This window comes from Mustela erminea, chromosome 20, assembly GCF_009829155.1.
Source record: "Mustela erminea isolate mMusErm1 chromosome 20, mMusErm1.Pri, whole genome shotgun sequence".
Taxonomy (NCBI): Eukaryota; Metazoa; Chordata; class Mammalia; order Carnivora; family Mustelidae; genus Mustela; species Mustela erminea.
Window position 1 is genome coordinate 469,614 of NC_045633.1, and position 19,240 is coordinate 488,853.

The 19,240-nt window shown below is 63.0% G+C and overlaps 3 protein-coding genes across 10 annotated transcripts; 2 read left to right on the top strand and 1 right to left on the bottom strand.

Moving 5' to 3' along the window:
* Positions 1-409: 409 nt before the first annotated feature.
* VKORC1 (vitamin K epoxide reductase complex subunit 1) lies at positions 410-3,491 on the top strand. 2 transcript variants are annotated; one of them, XM_032328267.1, is made up of 3 exons: positions 521-781; positions 2,412-2,521; positions 3,022-3,491. In XM_032328267.1, the coding sequence occupies exons 1-3, from the start codon at positions 609-611 to the stop codon at positions 3,228-3,230; spliced, it is 492 nt and encodes a 163-aa protein (XP_032184158.1). In that variant the 5' UTR covers positions 521-608; the 3' UTR covers positions 3,231-3,491. The 2 variants fall into 2 exon arrangements, with proteins under 2 accessions (XP_032184159.1, XP_032184158.1); XM_032328268.1 differs by lacking the exon at positions 2,412-2,521 and having other exon boundaries at positions 410-781; positions 3,022-3,127.
* A 1,537-nt stretch (positions 3,492-5,028) lies between these two features.
* On the top strand, positions 5,029-9,940 carry PRSS53 (serine protease 53). Of its 5 annotated transcripts, XM_032327032.1 has the most exons (11): positions 5,659-5,824; positions 6,017-6,037; positions 6,126-6,288; positions 6,624-6,889; positions 7,019-7,173; positions 7,334-7,553; positions 8,326-8,476; positions 8,562-8,806; positions 8,888-9,033; positions 9,245-9,461; positions 9,727-9,940. In XM_032327032.1, exons 1-11 carry the CDS (start codon positions 5,674-5,676, stop codon positions 9,744-9,746), a joined length of 1,755 nt encoding a protein of 584 aa, XP_032182923.1. In that variant the 5' UTR covers positions 5,659-5,673; the 3' UTR covers positions 9,747-9,940. The 5 variants fall into 5 exon arrangements, with proteins under 5 accessions (XP_032182922.1, XP_032182921.1, XP_032182923.1 ...); XM_032327030.1 differs by lacking the exon at positions 5,659-5,824 and adding an exon at positions 5,038-5,112 and having other exon boundaries at positions 6,624-7,173; XM_032327029.1 differs by having other exon boundaries at positions 6,624-7,173.
* A 127-nt stretch (positions 9,941-10,067) lies between these two features.
* Positions 10,068-19,218, bottom strand: ZNF646 (zinc finger protein 646). Of its 3 annotated transcripts, none has more exons than XM_032327025.1 (3): positions 19,137-19,218; positions 11,856-17,232; positions 10,068-10,654 (listed from the first exon to the last, which is right to left on the bottom strand). In XM_032327025.1, the coding sequence occupies exons 2-3, from the start codon at positions 17,149-17,151 to the stop codon at positions 10,533-10,535; spliced, it is 5,418 nt and encodes a 1,805-aa protein (XP_032182916.1). In that variant the 5' UTR covers positions 17,152-17,232; positions 19,137-19,218; the 3' UTR covers positions 10,068-10,532. The 3 variants fall into 3 exon arrangements, with proteins under 3 accessions (XP_032182916.1, XP_032182917.1, XP_032182919.1); XM_032327026.1 differs by lacking the exon at positions 19,137-19,218 and adding an exon at positions 18,265-18,282; XM_032327028.1 differs by having other exon boundaries at positions 10,544-10,654; positions 11,806-17,232.
* Between the last annotated feature and the right edge of the window lie 22 nt (positions 19,219-19,240).

The window sequence follows — 19,240 nt, forward strand, 5'->3', positions numbered from 1 at the left end:
GAGCTGGGAATTTAGGGGCAAGAGGGAGAGGTGCTGGGGGGGGGGGGGGCTGGCCTGCAGGCGGCGCTGATGAGATAGAAGGGAAAAGCTGAGCGAGACAGGACGATTGGAGACAAGAGTCCTAATAGTATCCGAAATAATAATTTCAGTGAAAATGCTGGGTTTTGATCGGATCGCAGTATTCTCTGGGTTCCCTGGTCCGCCGGTCCCTAGTCCCCGGATGTTCCAAAGTGTGGAACAGAGCTTGGCACAGCGTCAACGCTGCACGGTGAGCCGCATTAATATAATTTTAAAACTCGGAGACTCCATTTCCCTCAAGGCATTGCGGCCACTCCGACTACAACTCCCATGATGCCTGGCAGGCCGCGCGCTCCCGCCATTCCCCGGGTCCCTAACCTGGTTTTCCCAGCCCAGCCTCCCTCCCCGGTTTCCTCCCCGGCCACGCCCATCAAAGCCGCAGGAACAACCAATGGGATCAGGGAGTGCGAGGCCAGGAAGGCCAATCGCCCCGTCCGAGGGGCGGGAGAAGGCGTGGCCACATCCTGTCCTGCCCCCAGCGCCGTGGCCGGCTGCCTGCGGGCTAGGGCCTCCGGGCGGGATCGGAGGACATGGGCGCTCCCTGGGGGAACCCCGGATGGGCGCGGCTGGCGCTGTGCCTCGCGGGTCTGGGGCTCTCGCTCTACGCGCTGCACGTGAAGGCGGCGCGCGCCCGGGACCGGGATTACCGCGCGCTCTGCGACGTGGGCGCGGCCGTCAGCTGTTCGCGCGTCTTCTCCTCCAGGTGCGTCCGGGAGCGGAGGGCTCGCGGGGCCGGGCTGCTCGCGGGGCCGGGCTGGTCCGGGGCCGGGCTGCTCGTCCTGGGCCGGGCTGCTCGTCCTGGGCCGGGCTGCTCGCGGGGCCGGGCTGCTCGTCCGGGGCCGGGCTGCTCGTCCTGGGGCGGGGCTGCTCGCGGGGCCGGGCTGGTCCGGGGCCGGGCTGCTCGTCCTGGGCCGGGCTGCTCGTCCGGGGCCGGGCTACTCGTCCTGGGCCGGGCTGCTCGTCCTGGGCCGGGCTGCTCGTCCGGGGCCGGGCTGCTCGTCCGGGGCCGGGCTACTCGTCCTGGGGCCGGGCTGCTCGCGGGGCCGGGCTGCTCGTCCGGGGCCGGGCTGGTCCGGGGCCGGGCTGCTCGTCCTGGGGCCGGGCTGCTCGCGGGGCCGGGCTGGTCCGGGGCCGGGCTGCTCGTCCTGGGCCGGGCTACTCGTCCGGGGCCGGGCTACTCGTCCTGGGCCGGGCTGCTCGTCCGGGGCCGGGCTGCTCGTCCTGGGGCCGGGCTGCTCGCGGGGCCGGGCTGCTCGTCCGGGGCCGGGCTGCTCGTCCTGGGCCGGGCTACTCGTCCTGGGCCGGGCTGCTCGTCCGGGGCCGGGCTGCTCGTCCTGGGCCGGGCTGCTCGTCCTGGGCCGGGCTACTCGTCCGGGGCCGGGCTGCTCGTCCGGGGCCGGGCTGCTCGTCCTGGGCCGGGCTGCTCGTCCGGGGCCGGGCTGCTCGTCCTGGGCCGGGCTGCTCGTCCTGGGCCGGGCTACTCGTCCGGGGCCGGGCTACTCGTCCTGGGCCGGGCTGCTCGTCCGGGGCCGGGCTGCTCGTCCTGGGGCCGGGCTGCTCGCGGGGCCGGGCTGCTCGTCCGGGGCCGGGCTGCTCGTCCTGGGCCGGGCTACTGGTCCTGGGGCCGGGCTGCCGGCGGCTTCTGGAGTTTGGGATCGGACGCTTGGGGGCGGGGCTGCTCGAGGGGGCGTCGCCTGGGGAGACCCGGTTCCTAGAGAGGAGTGTGGGGCCTCGGGCGGGGGCCGGGTGGTGCGGGTAGTGCTGGGCACTGCGGTGGTTCTGGGGAGTGGCACGGAGATCCGGATGCCAAGGAATAACCGTAACCACGTAGAAGGGGGGCATGGGTGAGCGTCTGGGGACCGGTGATGGGCTTGAGGTCTTGGGGATGGCCGTGACTCGGGTAAAGTGGCCAGCTCTGACGATGCTTGAGGGCCTGGGGTTGACAGCATACAGAAGAGGGGAGTGGGCGGGAAGGAGCTGGAGATTAGAGGTCCAGGGCGGAGAGATTCTGCACCTGATTCCCAGGAAAGCAAGATCAACCGTTCTACCTACCTGGCCATCTTAAGAATTACCGAAGGCCTAGGATGAAAAGAGGGGCATATGGTGGAGCCCTGGCCAGCCCTGGCCGGGGGTAGGGAACACAGGGGCGGGGACAGGGAGTCCCGACGTAGCCAAAGGGAGGGTAGCCAGGAGTTCATCGACCCTTGGACTCAGGAGGGTGTGGGGGAGGGAAGGGGAAGTACAACCTAGGTGGCTTTTTGGAAATCACCCCTCCAGACAGGACAGGGCCAAGGCGGATTGCCACTCCTAACCGGGGTCCTGCCCTCCACCAGGTGGGGCCGGGGCTTCGGGCTGGTGGAACCTGTGCTTGGCGAGGACAGCATCCTCAATCAATCCAATAGCATATTCGGGTGCATCTTCTACACTTTACAGCTGTTGTTAGGTGAGTGACCCCGCCCCTTCCCTGCAGGCTCCACCTCTTCCTGATGGGCCCCTCCCCCTTGGCCTGCCCAGCCCCATCCCTCGCAATCTCCGCGACCCAGACAGCCTAGAGCCCGACGCACATAAGCGAGTCCCCTGGAGGGGGCAGGAACTCCCAAGTCTTTCACTTGGTTAAGGTCCTCTCAGAGCCAGAAGGGCCCTTAAAGACCTCCTAGGTCTCACTCCACTTTGTGGGAAAGACTCAGGAGTTACTCTCGGGGGGACTCCAGGGCCGGCATCTCTTTCATCACATGCAGAGCTCAACAGGGACATTCGCCATTTGGTTTCTAGGGCTCAATGAACAAATAGGAGAACCAAGGCCTTGGTGAGGCCCATCTAGTCTCTCACTTTAGAGACTCTTCCCAAGCAGATCCTGAGGTCTGGGTGGTACCCTGAAGTCAAGGCAGTGTTCTAGAGATGGCCAGTCCCTGAAGCCCTGCCTGAGCCTTGTCTGCCTTGCAGGTTGCCTCCGGGCCCGCTGGGCATCTATCCTGCTGGTGCTGAGTTCCCTGGTGTCTCTTGTCGGTTCTGTCTACCTGGCCTGGATCCTGTTCTTCATACTCTATGATTTCTGCATCGTTTGCATCACTACCTATGCCATCAATGTGGGCCTGCTGGTGCTCAGCTTCCGGAAGGTCCGGGAACCGCAGGGCAAGGTCAAGGGGCACTGAGCCCTCACCCAAGCCAGGCTGACGTCACGCTCTGCCTTGGCATGGGAGCCTTCCCTAGGGGGGCCCATGTCTGGGTCCTTAGAAGAGTCTGCAGCCTTACGCCACCATACTCCCACGCAGGACAATGGACCAAATGTGCCACATTCTTTCCTCCACGCCAGCGCCTCTGGCTCTGTCCCCAAGGGCTGGGTTCCAAAGCTTCTGCCATTGCACAAAAAGGGTAGGTTCTGAGCAATAAAATTTCTTAAATGATCTGGCTAAGTCTGAGCCATCTGTCTGTGAGGGACCCTAGTGTTGGGCCTCCCCCAGTCTTGTCTCTTCTGGATTGGAAGCAAATGAGTCAGAGGGAGAGTGTAGGGCATGCCTGGAAAGGATGGTTGGTCCCTTCTCCAGTGTATGGAGTTGGTAAGACTTTGGGCGCCATCGGTCCCACCTCCAAAAAACAGGCTGGCAGTTTGCCCTTGCTGCCCAACGGAGGGTTTCTCTTCTGGGGTACCAAGCACACACTAGCAGGGGCAAACCTACCCTTCTCCTTCTGTGCGTGCTAGCCGGGAAGTTCTTCCTGTGGTCCAACCTTCACCCCTCCAGATGCCTTATCTACCACCCCACGCCAGTCTTGGCCACCCTGAGGACCAGGAACACATTTTGAGTATTTCTGTCTTAGTTTTCCTAATATGTACTAAGCACCTATCCACATGCTAAGCACTGCATAAGAACATGACATATTCTGGGTGGCTCAGTGGGTTAAGGCTTCTGCCTTCAGCTCGGGTCATGGTCTCAGGATCCTGGGATCGAGCCCAGAGTAGGGCTCTCTGCTCAGTGGGGAGCCTGCTTCCTCCTTTCTCTCTGCCTGCCTTTCTACTTGTGATCTCTGTCTATGAAGTAAATAAATAAAAATCTTTTTTTAAAAAGAACATGACATATGTTAACTCCTCTAACCCTTACATATCCAATTGTACGAGGTAGATGTTCTTACCCTATCTTGATGAGGAAACTGTGATACAGAGAGGGTAAGTAATTTACCTAAGACCCCACAGGTGGCTCCAGGGAGGGGGTTAAGGGCCCCTGGGGATTCAGATCCACTGGGGCCGTGTGGCTCATGTCTGCCCTTACCACAGCTGCCTGTGTTGGGGGTCAGGGTTCCTGAGTAGTTTGGGCTGGCCTGAGTTAGAAGTGGGGAGGAGAAAACGGGTGCCCCCTGAGTGTTCCTCCTTCCCAACTGAGTCTTCCATCACCTGCCAGAAGGGTGGGCGCCTCTGGGAAGGTGGCAGAGAGGTCCACCTCGCTGCAGCGAGTGACAGAGAGTCCTGGGCCTCCACACGCGGCCTCTGAAGCAAGGTGGGAGAGGGTACGGGAGACCCATCTGCTCATGGGCCTGGGGAGAGCTAGGGAAGCCGAAACATCCCGACCTCGGAGGCTCTGCCCAGTGCCCCCCCTAGTTCCCAGTTCCCCATTCCCAGAGGACAGCCTCCACGCTGGGAGCAAGTCTTCTCTGTGTCAGACTCTGGCCCAAGCATTTTCACTTTCAGCAATTCTGAGTCCACAGACAGGCTACTTGTCCAAGGTCACTTAGGCAGTAACTGGGGGAATGAGGATTTGAACCCATGCAGTCTGGCCCTGGTGGAGCCCCACGGAGGGGTGGTGAAGAGCCCAGGGTAACACAGTCACAGCCCCAGAGCTAGGAGCTGCAGGCTCCCTTCCAGCCGGAGGAAAAGCAAGGACGCCTGACTCTTCGCCAGCCGGGGGCGGAGCAGAGGTGGAGCTAGGGAGACCCAGGTGGCCTCTGAAAACCCGAGCAGAGGCGGCAGAGTGCCCTGGAGCAGCATGCAGCAGAGCTGGGGGCCAGCACGGCTCATCCTGGCAGCAGTGGTCCTCGTGGAGGGTGAGCCACCGCGGGTGAGCGGGCAGGGGAGTGGTGTGGCGGGCCCCCAGCTGTCCCAGCAGGCTTGCAGCTCGGGGGGCGTGAGGGTGAGAGCCCGTGGGGCGACAGTCGGTCGGTGCTGGTGTGACCGCGTCTGCCTGCGGAGCAGCCGCCTCCGTCAGAACAGGTGGGATTTTCCCAGGCCGGATGACGGTCTGAGTCTGCTGTCGCTGAGCCTGTGCGTGTACCCTGCGCCCCTATCTGCCTCTCTACTTCTCTACTTCCAGAACGACCTTCAGCAGGCTCTGGGAGCCCTCTGGCTCTGCGTCCTCATCTGTCTGTCCCAACCCTCCTGGCCTCTCCCGGCCCCGATGCCGGTGTGCCTGTGATGGGAAAGAGGCGGGGCGGGGGATCCTTTGGTAGAGTTTCTGGCGGATTCTGGAGAGGTGCGGGGGACTCTGAGTCGTCAGAACAGGGGTGGGGTGAGTCTTCTCCATCTCCTGGCGCCCTCCCCAACTTGGACATGATGTCTGCCTCTAATCCTTCCTCTTAGGCATCACGGCTGAGGGCACAATTAAGCTAATGCTCTCCACATACGCAGGCCGCCTCCCTGACTCAGTGGCGGGGGCTGGAGTTGGGGGTTCTGAAGCCTGGAGGAGGGCTGAACCCTGGCCCTCCTCCACGGGCCTAGGAGTGCTGAGCCCAGCTGAAGGAGGAGAATTAATTACTGAGTGTAAGCTCTGAATAGGTTCCAATAAAAGCTGTTTCCTGACCTCATATATTTTCATTCTGGGAGAGGCTGGGAAGGTAGCTACACAGTCATAGGCAAGGATCCAGGGCCAGTCCCCCAAAACGTCTGCCTTCCACCAAGGCTGGGCCGGGCAGGTAAGGTTCCCTCAAGTCTCACCCCTGTCTCTTTTCGCAGGTCTTCAAGCAGCTCGGCCCGGTAAGCTCTGGGGACATGGGCTCAGGCCTGTGGGGAGGGCAGGACAGGGGCCTTCTGTCAGTCTGACCTACCCCCCTCCCCTTTACAGTTTGTGGGCAGCGTGGCCCTGGCCCCCCTGAGCCTCAGGAGGGCATCACAGTACCTGGCGAGTGGCCATGGCAAGTGAGTGTGAGGCGGCAGGGGGTCCACCTCTGCAGCGGGACCCTGGTGGCAGATACCTGGGTCCTCACTGCTGCGCACTGCTTTGAAAAGTGAGTCCTGGCTGGGGTCAAGCAGAGTTTCTGGCCTTTGGGGGGCGTGGGTGCTATGTCCCCCAAATCCATAAAACTGACCGACGCTGTGCCCCTAGAGTAACACGGTGCCATGTCCTGAGAGCAGGCCATGTGCTAAGCACACATTATCAGGTTAATCTGCACCTTTCGTGCTGGAAGGCTTAGAAGCAAGCAAATGGAGGGTGGGCAAGGGGAGGACCCGGCTTAAGGCTCCGGGCTGACTTCTGTCCGTCCTTCCCCTACCCGTGCTGTCTCTCATGGTGTCACTGTCCCCTCTTGGGTCCAGGGCCCCAGCTTTATCCCTCCCCTTCCAGGGCAGCAATGACAGAACTGAACTCCTGGTCAGTTGTCCTGGGTTCTCTGCAACGTGAGGGGCTGAGCCCAGGGGCCGAGGCGGTGGGGGTGACAGCTCTGCAGCTGCCAAGGGCCTATAACCACTACAGCCAGGGCTCGGACCTGGCCCTGCTGCGGCTCGCCCGGCCCACGGCCCGCACACCCCTCTGCCTGCCCCAGCCCACCCATCGCTTCCCTTTCGGGACCTCCTGCTGGGCCACAGGCTGGGATCAGGACACCAATGGTGGTAAGTGCCGGCCCGGCCTGAAGCCCGGAGGGGCACTGTGCTTGCCCCCCAGGGTCACACAGCCTCAGCTGGCGACCGTCCCTCTGCGCCACCTCCCTTGCTCCCCACCAAGCCCCTTTCTTCTGGCAGCTCCCAGGACTCTGCGGAATCTGCGCCTGCGTCTCATCAGCCGCCCTACCTGTAACTGTCTCTACAACCGGCTGCACCAGCGGCTGCTGGCCAGCCCAGCTCGACCTGGGATGCTGTGTGGGGGTGCCCAGCCTGGGGTGCAGGGTCCCTGTCAGGTCTGATGGGGGAGATGAGGGAGAGGGGAACAGAAGGGGAGGGGCCTAGCCCCGGGCTCGGTGCTCCGTCCCTAAGGACAGGTGGACGTGCCACTGTTAGAGGGGTCTGCCTGTGGCTGGGGCTCAAGTGTCCACCCTTGACTCCCTTGCCTGGCTCCAGGGAGATTCTGGGGGCCCCGTGCTGTGCCGTGAGCCGGATGGACACTGGGTTCAGGCTGGGATCATCAGCTTTGCATCAAGCTGTGCCCAAGAAGACACCCCTGTGCTGCTGACCAGCACGGCTGCTCACAGCTCCTGGCTGCACGCTCGAGCTCAGGGGGCGGCCTTCCTGTCCCAGAACCCGGGGACCCCGGAGATAAGCGACGAGGACAGCTGTGTAGGTATGAGCGAGGGGCGTCGGGAGTGGGACCGGTGGGGACAACCGGGCCTGGCTAAGGGCCTCTGGGGAGCAGATAGAAGCACCGTGAGCCAGTGTCAGCTCAGAACAGAGAACTGGGACAAGGCATTCACACACTGTCAGGGGCGAATCGGGCGGCTTTTAAGAGCCCTTTCAGCCCTTAAGAGAGGAACAGCCCTACTGAGGGCTGAGAGGCATACATACCTAAGAACTCTGTGCATTTGGAGCTTAGGTAAGAAGAGGGACCTGAGGTCTAACATAAGGTTGTGGGGGGAAGCTCCAAGTTTCTAAGCAGGGACCCAGGAAGATGGGACAGGGCAGGGCTCCCACTCAAAATTTACCATGACCCTGGGATGCCAGGCTGACTAACATGCAAAAGAGTTCCTAGGGCAGAAGCTGTGTCTTGATGGTGAGAGAAGTACTAGTGAGCTGGGAATTCTGGGGCCAGTCCAAGCCCTGGGGGTGCAGACAGGTGGCGCGGAGTATGATGAGCTTGGCCGCTCCCCCTAGACCATCAGGGTTTAAAAGCTTGGGCCCTGGCTTTTGAGTCTCAAGTTGGCTCCCTGCCTGTGGTTACTGAGTTCAAAAGTCACTTAACCTCGCTGGGACTTGGTTACTTTGGTAACGAGGGTAACAACATCCAGCTTAAAAGAATATCGCGAGGATCTGAGGTTAGTGGGAAGTGCTTTGCGCAGGGCCAGACATGCAGTGCGCACTTAGCAAGAAGCCGGGTGAGGTCATCCCATCTGTTCCAGCCTGTGGATCCTTGAGGAGAGGCGGCCCCCAGGCAGGAGCCCCGTCCCCATGGCCCTGGGACGCCAGGCTGATGCACCAGGGGAAGCTGGCCTGTGGAGGAGCCCTGGTGTCGGAGGAGGTCGTGCTGACAGCCGCCCACTGCTTCATCGGGTGAGCCCGGTCTCCCTTGCTTTCATGCCCCTTGCCCTTGCCGGTAGCCCTGCCACCCGTGGCTGTCAATGCTGCCTCTGCTCAGGCGCCAGACCCCAGGAGAATGGAGCATCGGGCTGGGGTCCGGACTGGAGGAGCGGGGCCTGAAGCAGCTCACCCTGCATGGGGCCTACACCCACCCAGAGGGGGGCTACGATGTAGCCCTCCTGTTGCTGGCCCAACCCGTGACACTGGGCCCCAGCCTTCGGCCGCTCTGCCTGCCCTATTCTGACCACCACCTGCCTGATGGGGAACGCGGATGGGTCCTGGGGCTGCCCCGCCCAGAAACAGGTACGTAGGACAGGCCCGCCAGCAGCTGTCCATCCAGCCTAGAGGCTGCTGGGCAGCTGGGTCTTGTCCCCTGCCCTACAGGCACCAGCTCCCCTCAGACAGTGCCTGTGACCCTCTTGGGACCCAGGGCCTGCAGCCGGCTGCGCACGACTCTCGGGAGCGACAGTGCCCCCGTTCTGCCAGGCATGGTGTGTTCCAGTGTTGTGGGTGAGCCGCCCCGCTGCGAGGTAAGCCCCGGTCCCCCAGACCTTACCCCCCAGAGGGCTGACATCTTTACTCTAATTCATGAACGAACCTTAGCCAGGATTGGCCTCCAGACTTGCCTCTCCCTCGAAATTGGGTCTCTCTGTGGACTAGCTCCCCAACGGCCAGAGCCTCAGCCCCCACAGTTGCCTAGGGAGAAGAGAAAGTCACCCACTGTCACCTGACCCCTGACAGGGCCTGTCTGGGGCACCACTGGTGCACGAGGTGAGGGGCACATGGTTCCTGGCTGGGCTACACAGCTTTGGAGATGCCTGCCAGGGCCCCGCGAGCCCTGCAGTGTTCGTGGCGCTTCCCGCCTACGAGAACTGGGTCAGCAGCTTGGACTGGCAGGTCTACTTTGCGGAGGAGCCGGAGCCGGAGGCTGAGACTGGAAGCTGCTCGGCCAACACAAGTATGTGGCCCTAGGGCCTCTCTGCTGACACTTCTCTGTCTAGATGCGTGCTCTCTCCACCCGGGAAGTATCAGTTCTAGCCCACCTCGAGCTGCCCTGGGTGGGGCCATGGGCATAACACTGGTTCTTCATCACTGTGCCTGGGAGCAGGCCTCCCAACTTCTTCAAACCTGCATTTTCTTATCTGTCCTGGGGCTTAAATAGTACCTTCCAGGGAGGGAGAGGATCGCGGATGAGGTCCACCCTGCTCTCCTTCCTCTGACAGGCAAACCAGCCGGCTGTTGACAGGTGGCTCTGGGATGCTGCTGCAGACACAGTCAGACAATTTCTGAGTCACCACCCATGTCCCTCTCCTGGAGTCCCTGCCTGCACAGGATTCCAGGCACCGGGGCAGGCCCACCGGTCCAGTGAGCTCAGCGCTGGAGCCCTCCTGGACCGGCGGCTGCCCTCACTCCCAACCCCTGCAGGACAGGGAGATGTCGCCTGCGGGATGCTCCCCGACACACTCAGCCCTGCTGTCCGGCGCAGGCGTCCCCAGTCTTCCCTATTCTTCAGACCCAGATAGGATCACACCAGTCACTTACTTTGAAAATTCGAGGTTTTTTTGGGGGGGGGGGCAATTTTCCTTTTTTTTTTTTTTTTCTAAACTTAAATAAATTGTTACAAAATAGACTTTAGAAAATAAGTTACAAATTGTAGTAAAAGGCTCCCCTTCCACAGGCAACATTCCCGCCTGTGGCTCTCTGATTCTGCCTCTCCCTGGCATTGGAATCTGGCTGGTGACGGTGGCCCCCATTTGTGGCAGAGCCTGGCACCGGATTTCTTGCAGGGCTCGTCATAGGGAAGAGCATAGTGACCAAGGCTGGGAAAAGGAGGGTCTCCAAGGACAGGGACGTGAGGAAAACCGTACCCCCTCCTTGGGCAAGAAGCCAGATCCGGGTCCTCTGCACAGCGGGAGAAGAAAATGAGAGACGGGACGCCTAACTACTCCTGAGCAAGACACGGAGATCCAGCCTTTCCCTGCAGCCCGCCCGCCCCCCGCCCGTATTCTGATCTTTGGAGACTTGGAGTTTAGAGGGAGAAGCTGAGGTCTGCAGGCCACTGGGGTGAAGGATCCAGAAGTGAGGTCGTGCTGGTGGGAGGAGGGGGCAAAGCCATGTCCCCTCTCCCCGCCGCTGGTGCCTTTGGGGCTCCTGGGGACAAAGAGAGGAGGTCACTGAGGGCAGCGAACAGCACACAGCTTGCACCCTGTTCCCAAGCCCTGCAGGCCATCCGGCTGCCCCCGCCCCACCCCCACGCGGCCGCAGAAGCCTGCATGAGAAACTCCCAATTATTTTTCCAGGCCTGATTAACTGGCTTCTCGCTCATTCCCTTGAGGTCACAAGACATCTTTTATCCTGAAAGCTATCTCGTCAGCTCTCTCAGGGGACTCTCGGCCACCATGCCCTCCTTCCCTGACAATCTCTGGTCAAAGACCTGCCATCTTAGGGACACCCACCCTCGGTGGCCACTTAATGGAATGGGTCCTGGGAGAAGGCCTAGAGATGTCGAGGGGGAGGCTGAAGGCGTGAGCCCAGGGCTCAGCAACAGGCTGCCCCACTCCCCGGCAGGTTCACCCTCCAGCCGGGCTGGGTGGGGTGACTTTCCACGGAGATTCCCCTGATAGAGGGCGCGAGATAGGGGCTAATGACTGCGGTTACTACAGCTGGGCCTGGCTTCAAAGAAACAATTATCTGTGACTCAGTCCTCCAGTTAAAGGTGTGCTGCGGGTAGAGTGGTTTGGTCGGCTCCTGAAGAGGAGATCACAGCAGAGAGAAGAAAGGGTTCAGTGAGGGGAAGAGGAGACATGCGGCAGTACCACTCGCAAAGGACCGAAGGCCTCGATTCCAAGAGGAGGGGCCCAAGACGCAGGGAAGAGGGACAGGGAGCTGGGGGCCAACCGGTGGCCTGCTTTCCCTGGCCGAGTCCGCGCAGAAGCCGCAGAGCAGTCTAGTCTGGGGGCGGCTCCCACGCCCTTCCTCCCTCTCCTGCTCCCCGCCTAGACCATTTTTTCCTCTGGAAATCATTCTGTTTCTGGCTAGATCCGGGAAGTAGCGAGATGTCATAGGTGCTCCCTTCCCCAAATAAAAAGCCCCTTCCTCTTTGGCTCAGCAGCTGCCCAGGCGCCCGACCCACCCCACCATCCCACACACCATGCTGCTGACCTCAACCTCAGCCCTCACAAGGCAACATCCTCAAACTAGTTTTCCTCCTATCGAAGCTCCCCTCACCCGCCTCACACCTCCTGGAAGCCCCATGACCCTCTCCTCTCATTCCGTGCCCCCCACCCGGACTCTGTGCCCACCTCCTCCGGAACCTTTCCATCCTCTGCCCAAGCCATTCAGGCCCCCGTACCAGAGCTGGCCACCGTCCACTCTTCCTGGTGCTGCTGCTGGTGCTGCTGAAAGCTGATTCGGCGGCGGAAGTGGCGGGGACACTGAGGGCAGGGGAAGGGCCCCTCCCGAGGCGCATGGACCCGCCCATGACCCTCCAGCCGGGCAGCTGTCCGGAAGGCCTTGCCACAGATGCTGCAGCGGTGGCGCTTGGGGTCTGTGTGGGTCCTGCCGTGGTTCTTAAGGGACAGCAGGTTGGGTAGAAGTTTGGGGCAGAGGGAGCAGGGGTAGAGTCCAGTGGTGTGGGCCTTTTGGTGGTTCAGCAGGCTCCCAGCATGGCGGTAGGACCGCCCACACTGGGCACAGCGGAAGGGCCGTTCCTCTTCGGCCACAGTGGACTTTACTCCTTGCCCCCCATGAGCACTCCCAGCATCCTCTCCTGGGGCCCTGGGGGCTTCTGATGGGGACTTCCGGGTTCCCCCTTGGCCAGGGGCATCTACCTCATCCTCCACGGTCCCACCGTCAGGACCTGTGGCCTCCTGTATCTGCGGTAGCACCTGACTGAGGCCACTGGCATGTGTGTGCAGGTGACTGGCTAGTTCATGATGGGCCTGAAAGGCCTTGTCACAGTCAGAGCAGGCAAAGGTCTGGGCAGCTACGTGGTTGTGGCTGTGGCTCTTAGTGGCCACAGGATTCGCGAACTCCTCAGGGCAGGGCAGGCAATGGTGGCAGTCCGTCTCAGGGGTGCTGGGGCGGTTCAAAGGGCCTTCCGACGACGGGCAGTACGTCTGGCCACGACGGGTGCAGGAAGAGGGGGGACTCTCTGGCTGGACCTGAAGTCCGCTGTCTCCACTGCGCCAGCTGTCCACAGGACTCAGACTGGGTCCATTGGGCTGGGTGTTGCCGTGACAACAAGGGCTCTTGGGGACAGTGTCCTCCAACTGATCTGCTGGCTTGGTCAGCACATGGCCCTGAGGAACCCAATCTCCACCATGATTCACTGGTCCCCCCTCTCCTTGCCTCCCTTCGCCCCGCCCCACGTCCCGGAATCCCGGCTCCGCCGCGGGGACGGCGCTCAGACTCGGCTCCCCCAGCCTCCTGGCTCCACCCTCCAGCCGGAGAACGGCTTCAGGACCACCCGATCTGGCCTCCGGTCGCCGGTCCCTGGCCAGGTTCCCCTCACGGCCCTCCGTGTCTGCCGGACTTCGGGGCTCCTCGTGCTCCCGCAGGTGCTGCTCCAGAGAGCCCCGGCCAGGGAAGCCCCGGCCACACAGGGCACAGCGCACGGCTGCCCGCCGGGACAAGCCCGCTCGCCGCCGCCGGCTCTCGGAGTGCAGCCGCTGGTGGTCCTTCAGGGCCATGCTGTTGGAGTAGGTCTTGGGGCACGTGGGGCACCTGTACTGGCCCGTCTCGTGGCTGCGCCGGTGGTTCAGGAGGCTGCCCGCGTGGCGGTAGCTGCGCCCGCACTGCCCGCACCTGAAGGGCCGGTCCTCCCGCGGCAGCTTCCGCGCGCCCCCGGCCCCGGCCCGCTCCGCATGGACCCGCTGGTGGCTGGCCAGCTGCTTCCGCAGCCGGAAGGCCTTGCCGCACTCGCCGCAGCGGAAACGCCGGGGGTCGGCGTGGATGCGCCGGTGGTTCTTCAGGGACATGAGGTTCGAGAAGCCTTTGGAGCAGGCCTGGCAGCCAAAGTGGCCGGTCTGGTGGCTCTGGCGGTGGTTGATAAGGCTGCCGGCGTGCTTGTACGACCGGCCACACACCTCGCAGCTGAAGGGCCGCTCGGGGCTGGCCTCGGTCTGGCAGCTCTTCTCCGCCGTCTCCAGCCTCGGCTCCTCCTCCTCCCGCCTCCCGGCGGCCTCCCGCCACTCCTCCTCCTCCACGGGCTCCGCTTTCTCTTCCTGGAACCTGCCCCCATCTGCCGGACCCAGCCCTTCTTCGGCCGCGTCCTGAGCCTCGCCGCTGCCCCCCGCCTCCGGGACGGGCCCCACGTGGGGCTCAGAGCCCTTGCAGCGCGGGTGGTTCCGCAGGTGGTTCCGGTAGGCGGCCAGGTTTGGGTAGCGGCGGGAGCAGACAGGACAGGTGAAGTCACCCGTCTGGTGGATCTTGCGGTGGTTCACCAGGCTGCCCCCGTGGCGATAGGTCTTGCCGCACTGGTTGCAGCGGAAGGGGCGGGGCTGGGCCTCTGGCGCGCTGTCCTCGCCGGGCCTGCATAGGCTGTCCGCAGCCACAGCACCGGCTCCCTCTCCAGATTTTGTGTCCTCGCCCTCCCCAGACAGAGGGGTCCCTGCGCCCTCAAAGACGCGGTCACCACCTGCAGCCCTTCCCATGGCATCACTGGGCTCTCCTAAGTGGCTGGGAGCTTCGTCTGTGGCGTTCCCAGAACTCTGACTTTGGTGGTGACGCTCCAGGCTCCCTAGGTCGTCATAGGTGTGACCACAGCAGCCACAGATGTGCCCGTAACCGGCTCCGCCCAGTGCCTCCACCTCCCGCTGCAGCTGATTCAACAGCTCTGCTTCCGAGAGCTGCAGCGGAGGGCTCTGGGTAGAGGCTGCCCCTGTGGCTCCTTCCTCTTCGCCCTCCTCCTCTGAGCCCTCCGTCAGGCCAGAGGAGTCATGAGCCTGGCGCCGGTGAAGCCTGTAGCCAGCCCGACCCGGGAAGATCATGCCACAGAGGCAGCAGAGGAAAGGCTGTGCAGGGGCTGCCTCCCCAGGCCCGTGGTTCTGGAAGTGGCTGCGCAGGGCAGGCAGAGAGTCAAACTCCTTCGGGCAGAGGGAGCACTGATAGATGCCCGGCGGGTGACAGGGCCGGTGGCTCAGCAGGCCAGTGGCATGAGGGAAAGAATGCCCACAGTCAGAACACGTGTGCGAGACCTCAGCCTGCCAGCCAGGGCCAGCTTCGGGAGACTGGGGAGGGGAGCTGGCCTGGCCAGTGGCTGCCGTGGGGTCTCCATCCAGCCTGGTGAGACCATCACAGACGCGAGGCCCACCGCGTTCCTCATCGCCCGCGATCTCCAAGCTGTCCAGCAAACAGGCCTCCTTCCTTTCCAGCCCCGCCTCGGTCTGCCTACTCTCCTTCGCACCCTGGACACGGGCCTCCGCTTGCTCAAGCCCACATTCGGTCCTTTCGGCTTCAGCCTGCAAACAGCCCCCATCACTTCCCAAGCTGCCTTCGGTTCCATTAGGGCTCCCCCCAGAAGGGTCTTGCAGGCAGTCTGGGCCCTCACTTTCCACCAACTCTTGGGCCCAGGTCCCGCCCAACGGGAGTCTGGCCTCTCCGCCGCTGCCAGCACTGCTAGCCCGCCTCCGGTGCTGCCTGCTCCACCGCCCGCTGTGGCGTCGCAAATGGTTCTTCATGGCAGCCATGGTGTGGAAGTGCTTGGCGCAGGCCCCACAGCTGAAGTCCCCCGTCTGGTGGGTCTGCCTGTGGTTGATAAGGCTGCCTGAGTGGCGATAGCTCTTTCCACAATCTTTGCAGGCAAATGTCCGAGGAGGGGACACCCTGGTCTCTGTCCTGCTGTCTTCCCCTTCCCCGTGGGTCTGGCTGTGACGTTCGAGGCTCTCAGGGTCTTCAAAGAGCATCCCACACGTGCTACAGATCTGGGGTGCTGTCCTATTTGTTGCTGGTGGGACATCAGCTGCCTCCTCTTCATGTTTGCACCCATGCCCCTGATCTGTATGTGGGGCTGCCTCTGCAGCTTCCACCTGGTCACGAGGGAGCTCTACCTTGAGGTGGCTGGGGGGCCCCTCGGCCCCTGGGCCTGCACTACGGCGAGCAGCTTTGCAATGTACCCGCACGTGGTTACGCAGGGCCATAAGGTTGGGGTACTTGCGGGGACAGAGTGAGCACTGGTACTCTCCTGTCCGATGGCTGTGGCGGTGGTTCACCAGGCTCCCCCGGTGGCGGTAAGCCCGACCACACTCATCACACTTATAGGGCCGGTGGTCCAGGGTAGTGGTGGGGACCTCTTCCTCTTTGTGGCTGGTATCAGCCGTGAGCAGGGGAGCTGCTGGCACTGATGGCTGCCCATCCTCCCCAGCTCCTTGCCGGGGCCTGTGATGAGCCCGCACGTGGTTTTTGAGGGCAGCTGCGTTGAAGAGCTGTTTGGAACAGATGGAGCAGGGGTAGACTCCTGTCTGGTGGCTCTTGCGATGGTTGATGAGGCTCCCAGCATGGCGGTAAGTACGGCCACAGTCCCCACAGCGGAAAGGCCGGTACTCCTCTAGGCCGCCGTCCTCCAGCTCCCCAGAGGTGCTGAGCTCCCCGGAGCAGTTCAGCATCTGAGCAGTCGGGAGCTGGTCCTGGCTGCTCTCATCTGTGTGCCCGTTGGTGGTGGGCATCCCTTTCTCTTCCCATAGCTGCTCCTGCCTTTCACCCTCATGGGTCTGTTGGTGGTCCAGCAGCTCTCGGGGGAGCCGGAAGGCACGGGGACAGTGGGGACACTGGTAAGGCTGATATTGGGCATGGAGTCGGGAGTGGTTCTTCAGAGCCATGAGGTTAGAGAACTCCTTGAAGCAGACGGCACAAGGGTAGATGCCAAGGGTGTGGCTCTGGCGGTGGTTGGTGAGGCTCCCAGCATGCTTGTAAGTCTTGCCACATTGACTACACTTGTACCGCCGTTCCTCCTCCGCAGGAGGTGACTGAGTGGGCTCCTGGCCCCCCGTGAAGTTCACTACTGATTCTGCTAAATACTGTTCCAAATTACTAAGGAGACTGCTCGCTGGGGTGGGGAGCGGGGTGGCTCTGGCAGAGTTAGTAGTGGGCCCCCAGCTCTCTGCACCCCCCTCGGAATCTGGCTGGCTTTGCCAGCCTTCTCTTTGTCTGGTGGGTCGATCTTCCCAAGTGCTCAGAGCTGCCCTGGGGTCAGGCCCAGACTCACAGCCAGATGTCTCTTCAGCCTGTTTTTTCTGGCTCATCCAGCTTTCCCCAGGGCTGGGCCTCTGGTCCCTAGAGGCAGAGGAGACTGGTTCCCCCTGCAGGTGTGGAATGACTTCCCTGGATCGGGGAGGCCTGCGCCTACGGCGGCCCTCAGGAGCATGAGTCCTCATATGGCTCTTGAGGGCCACGGGATTGGTGAAGTCCTTGCCACAGGTGGTACAGGGGTAGAGGCCAGTCTCGTGGGTCCGACGGTGGTTGACCAAGCTCCCTGGGTGACGGTAGCCCCGCCCACACTGCTGACAGCGGTAGGGCCGAGGGACGCAGTCTGCCTCCTCACTGTCCTGCGTGGATGGATGGAGCAGCTCTCGGTGCCGGGACAGTTCCGGGAGACTAGGAAAGTGGCGCTGACAGTCAGAGCAGCTGAGTGAGGTGGGCGTGTCCTCCATGGGGCCTCGTGGCAAATCCTGGAGGTTCAGGAAAAGCAGGCAGGTGGCAGCAGCATCCTCCTCTAGTGGCAGGGCAACGGCCTAGGAAGAGGGGGCAGTGGTCAGAAGGCAGGCCTGAGTTCACATTGCCTCATGGCTCTAAAAGCAACAAACTCATCAGCTCACGGAAGTGCTCCCCAAGCACTAACGCCCAGGGACCTGCTTTCTGTTAGGTCTACTCTGGAAGCACCCGTCCTTTAAGGCCTCCCTGCAACGCAAGCTCCCCAAAGATGGAAGCTCCCCTAGGCCTAACTCATCCCTAGAGATTTAGACAAGAAAACGACCGTCTAGAGGGACGCAACCGATCTCTGACCACAGACCCGCCTACCTCGGCTCATCCGACCAAATCCAAGCAAACCGCCTGTCCCTAACCTCACTGCTGTATGATCCCCAACCAACCCACCAGCCTCTGTCCTGGGAACTCTGCACAGGAGACCCGCACCTCTTCTGGGCCTCCGGAGTGACAAGTCCAAGCCTCTGCCCTTGGCCCCCGGCTACGCAGAGCGAACAGACACCGCACCGCAGCCCGTTTCTCCGGCTCCAGCCGGGGACCGGAGGGCTGGGGTCAGCGCCCTCTTCAGAGAAAGCCCCGGCTTGTCCCCCCACCTCCCCTGTTCCTTTCAGCGTCACCCGGTCTCCTTGCTCAGAGGCTCTCTTGGCCGCGTCCTTCGCGACTCCCCCGAGCCCAGGCGACCTCGGATCAGGGAAGCCCCCCGACTCGCTCGTCACAGCGCATCCGCACGCGCTTCTCGCTTGGCCTCCAGCTCCTCCTCGAGCACCTACGGCGACGGCGGCGCAGGCTACGTGGGCCCCACCGTGAGCGTCGGCCCCGGAGGGCTCCAGGCGCGCCGCGGCGCCGTCCCCGCGGCTGACCCGGGCGCAGACCGGGGGCCGCGGCGCTCCGCTTCCCGAAGCCTCCCTCTGCCCGCAGCAGAGGCCCCTCTGCCCGCAGCAGAGGCCCCTCTGCCCGCAGAGGCCTCGGCCGGCCCGGAGGCCTCGCTCCCGCGGGACCGTACGCGCGGCTCCAGCCTCCGGACGCAAAGCCCGCACGGACGCGGCTCCCCGGCTTCTCACCTCACAAAGCCCCGTCTCCGGGCCAGCCGCCCGTCGGGCCCGCTCGCCTCACTCATCTCCTCGGCCAGGCTCCTCCCGGGACCCCTTCCTCGCTCGCGCGGCCGCTCCCCCGTTCCCGCCGCGGGGGAGTCCGTTGGGGACGGCGCACGGGGGCGCGCCTGCGCACTGGGACCCTCACCCTAAGGCAGCCGCGCGCCCCGGGGGACTGCTGCGGGGGGCCCTCGCGCTCCCACGCACGCGCCCTTCGCCAGGGCTCCCGGGAGGCGGGGCGGGAGGGACCGAAGGAAAGGAGAAGAGGGAGACGGAGAGAGGCAGAGGAGAGCGGGCGCAGCTGGCCGGCGCCGGGGTCTACCCCAGCTCCGCGGACACTTCCTATTGTTACTAGGAAACAGGAAGTGTCCTCGCCGCAAAAGGTTCCCCTCGAAACCTCGGCCTCGAGAACACTTCCTGCGCCGCCTCCAACACAGCGGCTCTCCACAGACACACTTCCGGGGATGCGGGAGAGCGTGCGGAAGCGCGAGCCTGACCCCGCCCAGGAGGGTCAACCGGTAGGTAGTGTCGCACGACCACCAGCCACACTTCCGGCAAGGGCTGCGCAAATTGTTCCGGGGCAGAGAGGCCGACAGCACCAGAGGAAAAAAGGCGTCCTGCGGCTCTGGCCTCGCTACTTGAGCGACACTTTCCGTGGGGTCCCCTGAGAAAGTTCCCAAGGCAAATGGAGGGAATCTCGTCACTCCGTGATACCGAGAGAAATCTGGTGGAATGGAAGCGGGCTGGGGCACCGCACATCTTGCCAGGACCCTTCTCTCCTCCCGCCTTCCAGCTCTTGGTGACCTGTCCCCAAGCTAGCAGTGGCCCGGCATATACCGTACCGCTGTCTGGCGTCCCCTGTCATGAGCACCCAAAGAGAACCCCGGCGAGATGTTTCTCCGCACCCTCGCCCGCAGTGCTGGGAGAAACCTCGCCTTCCTCCCGG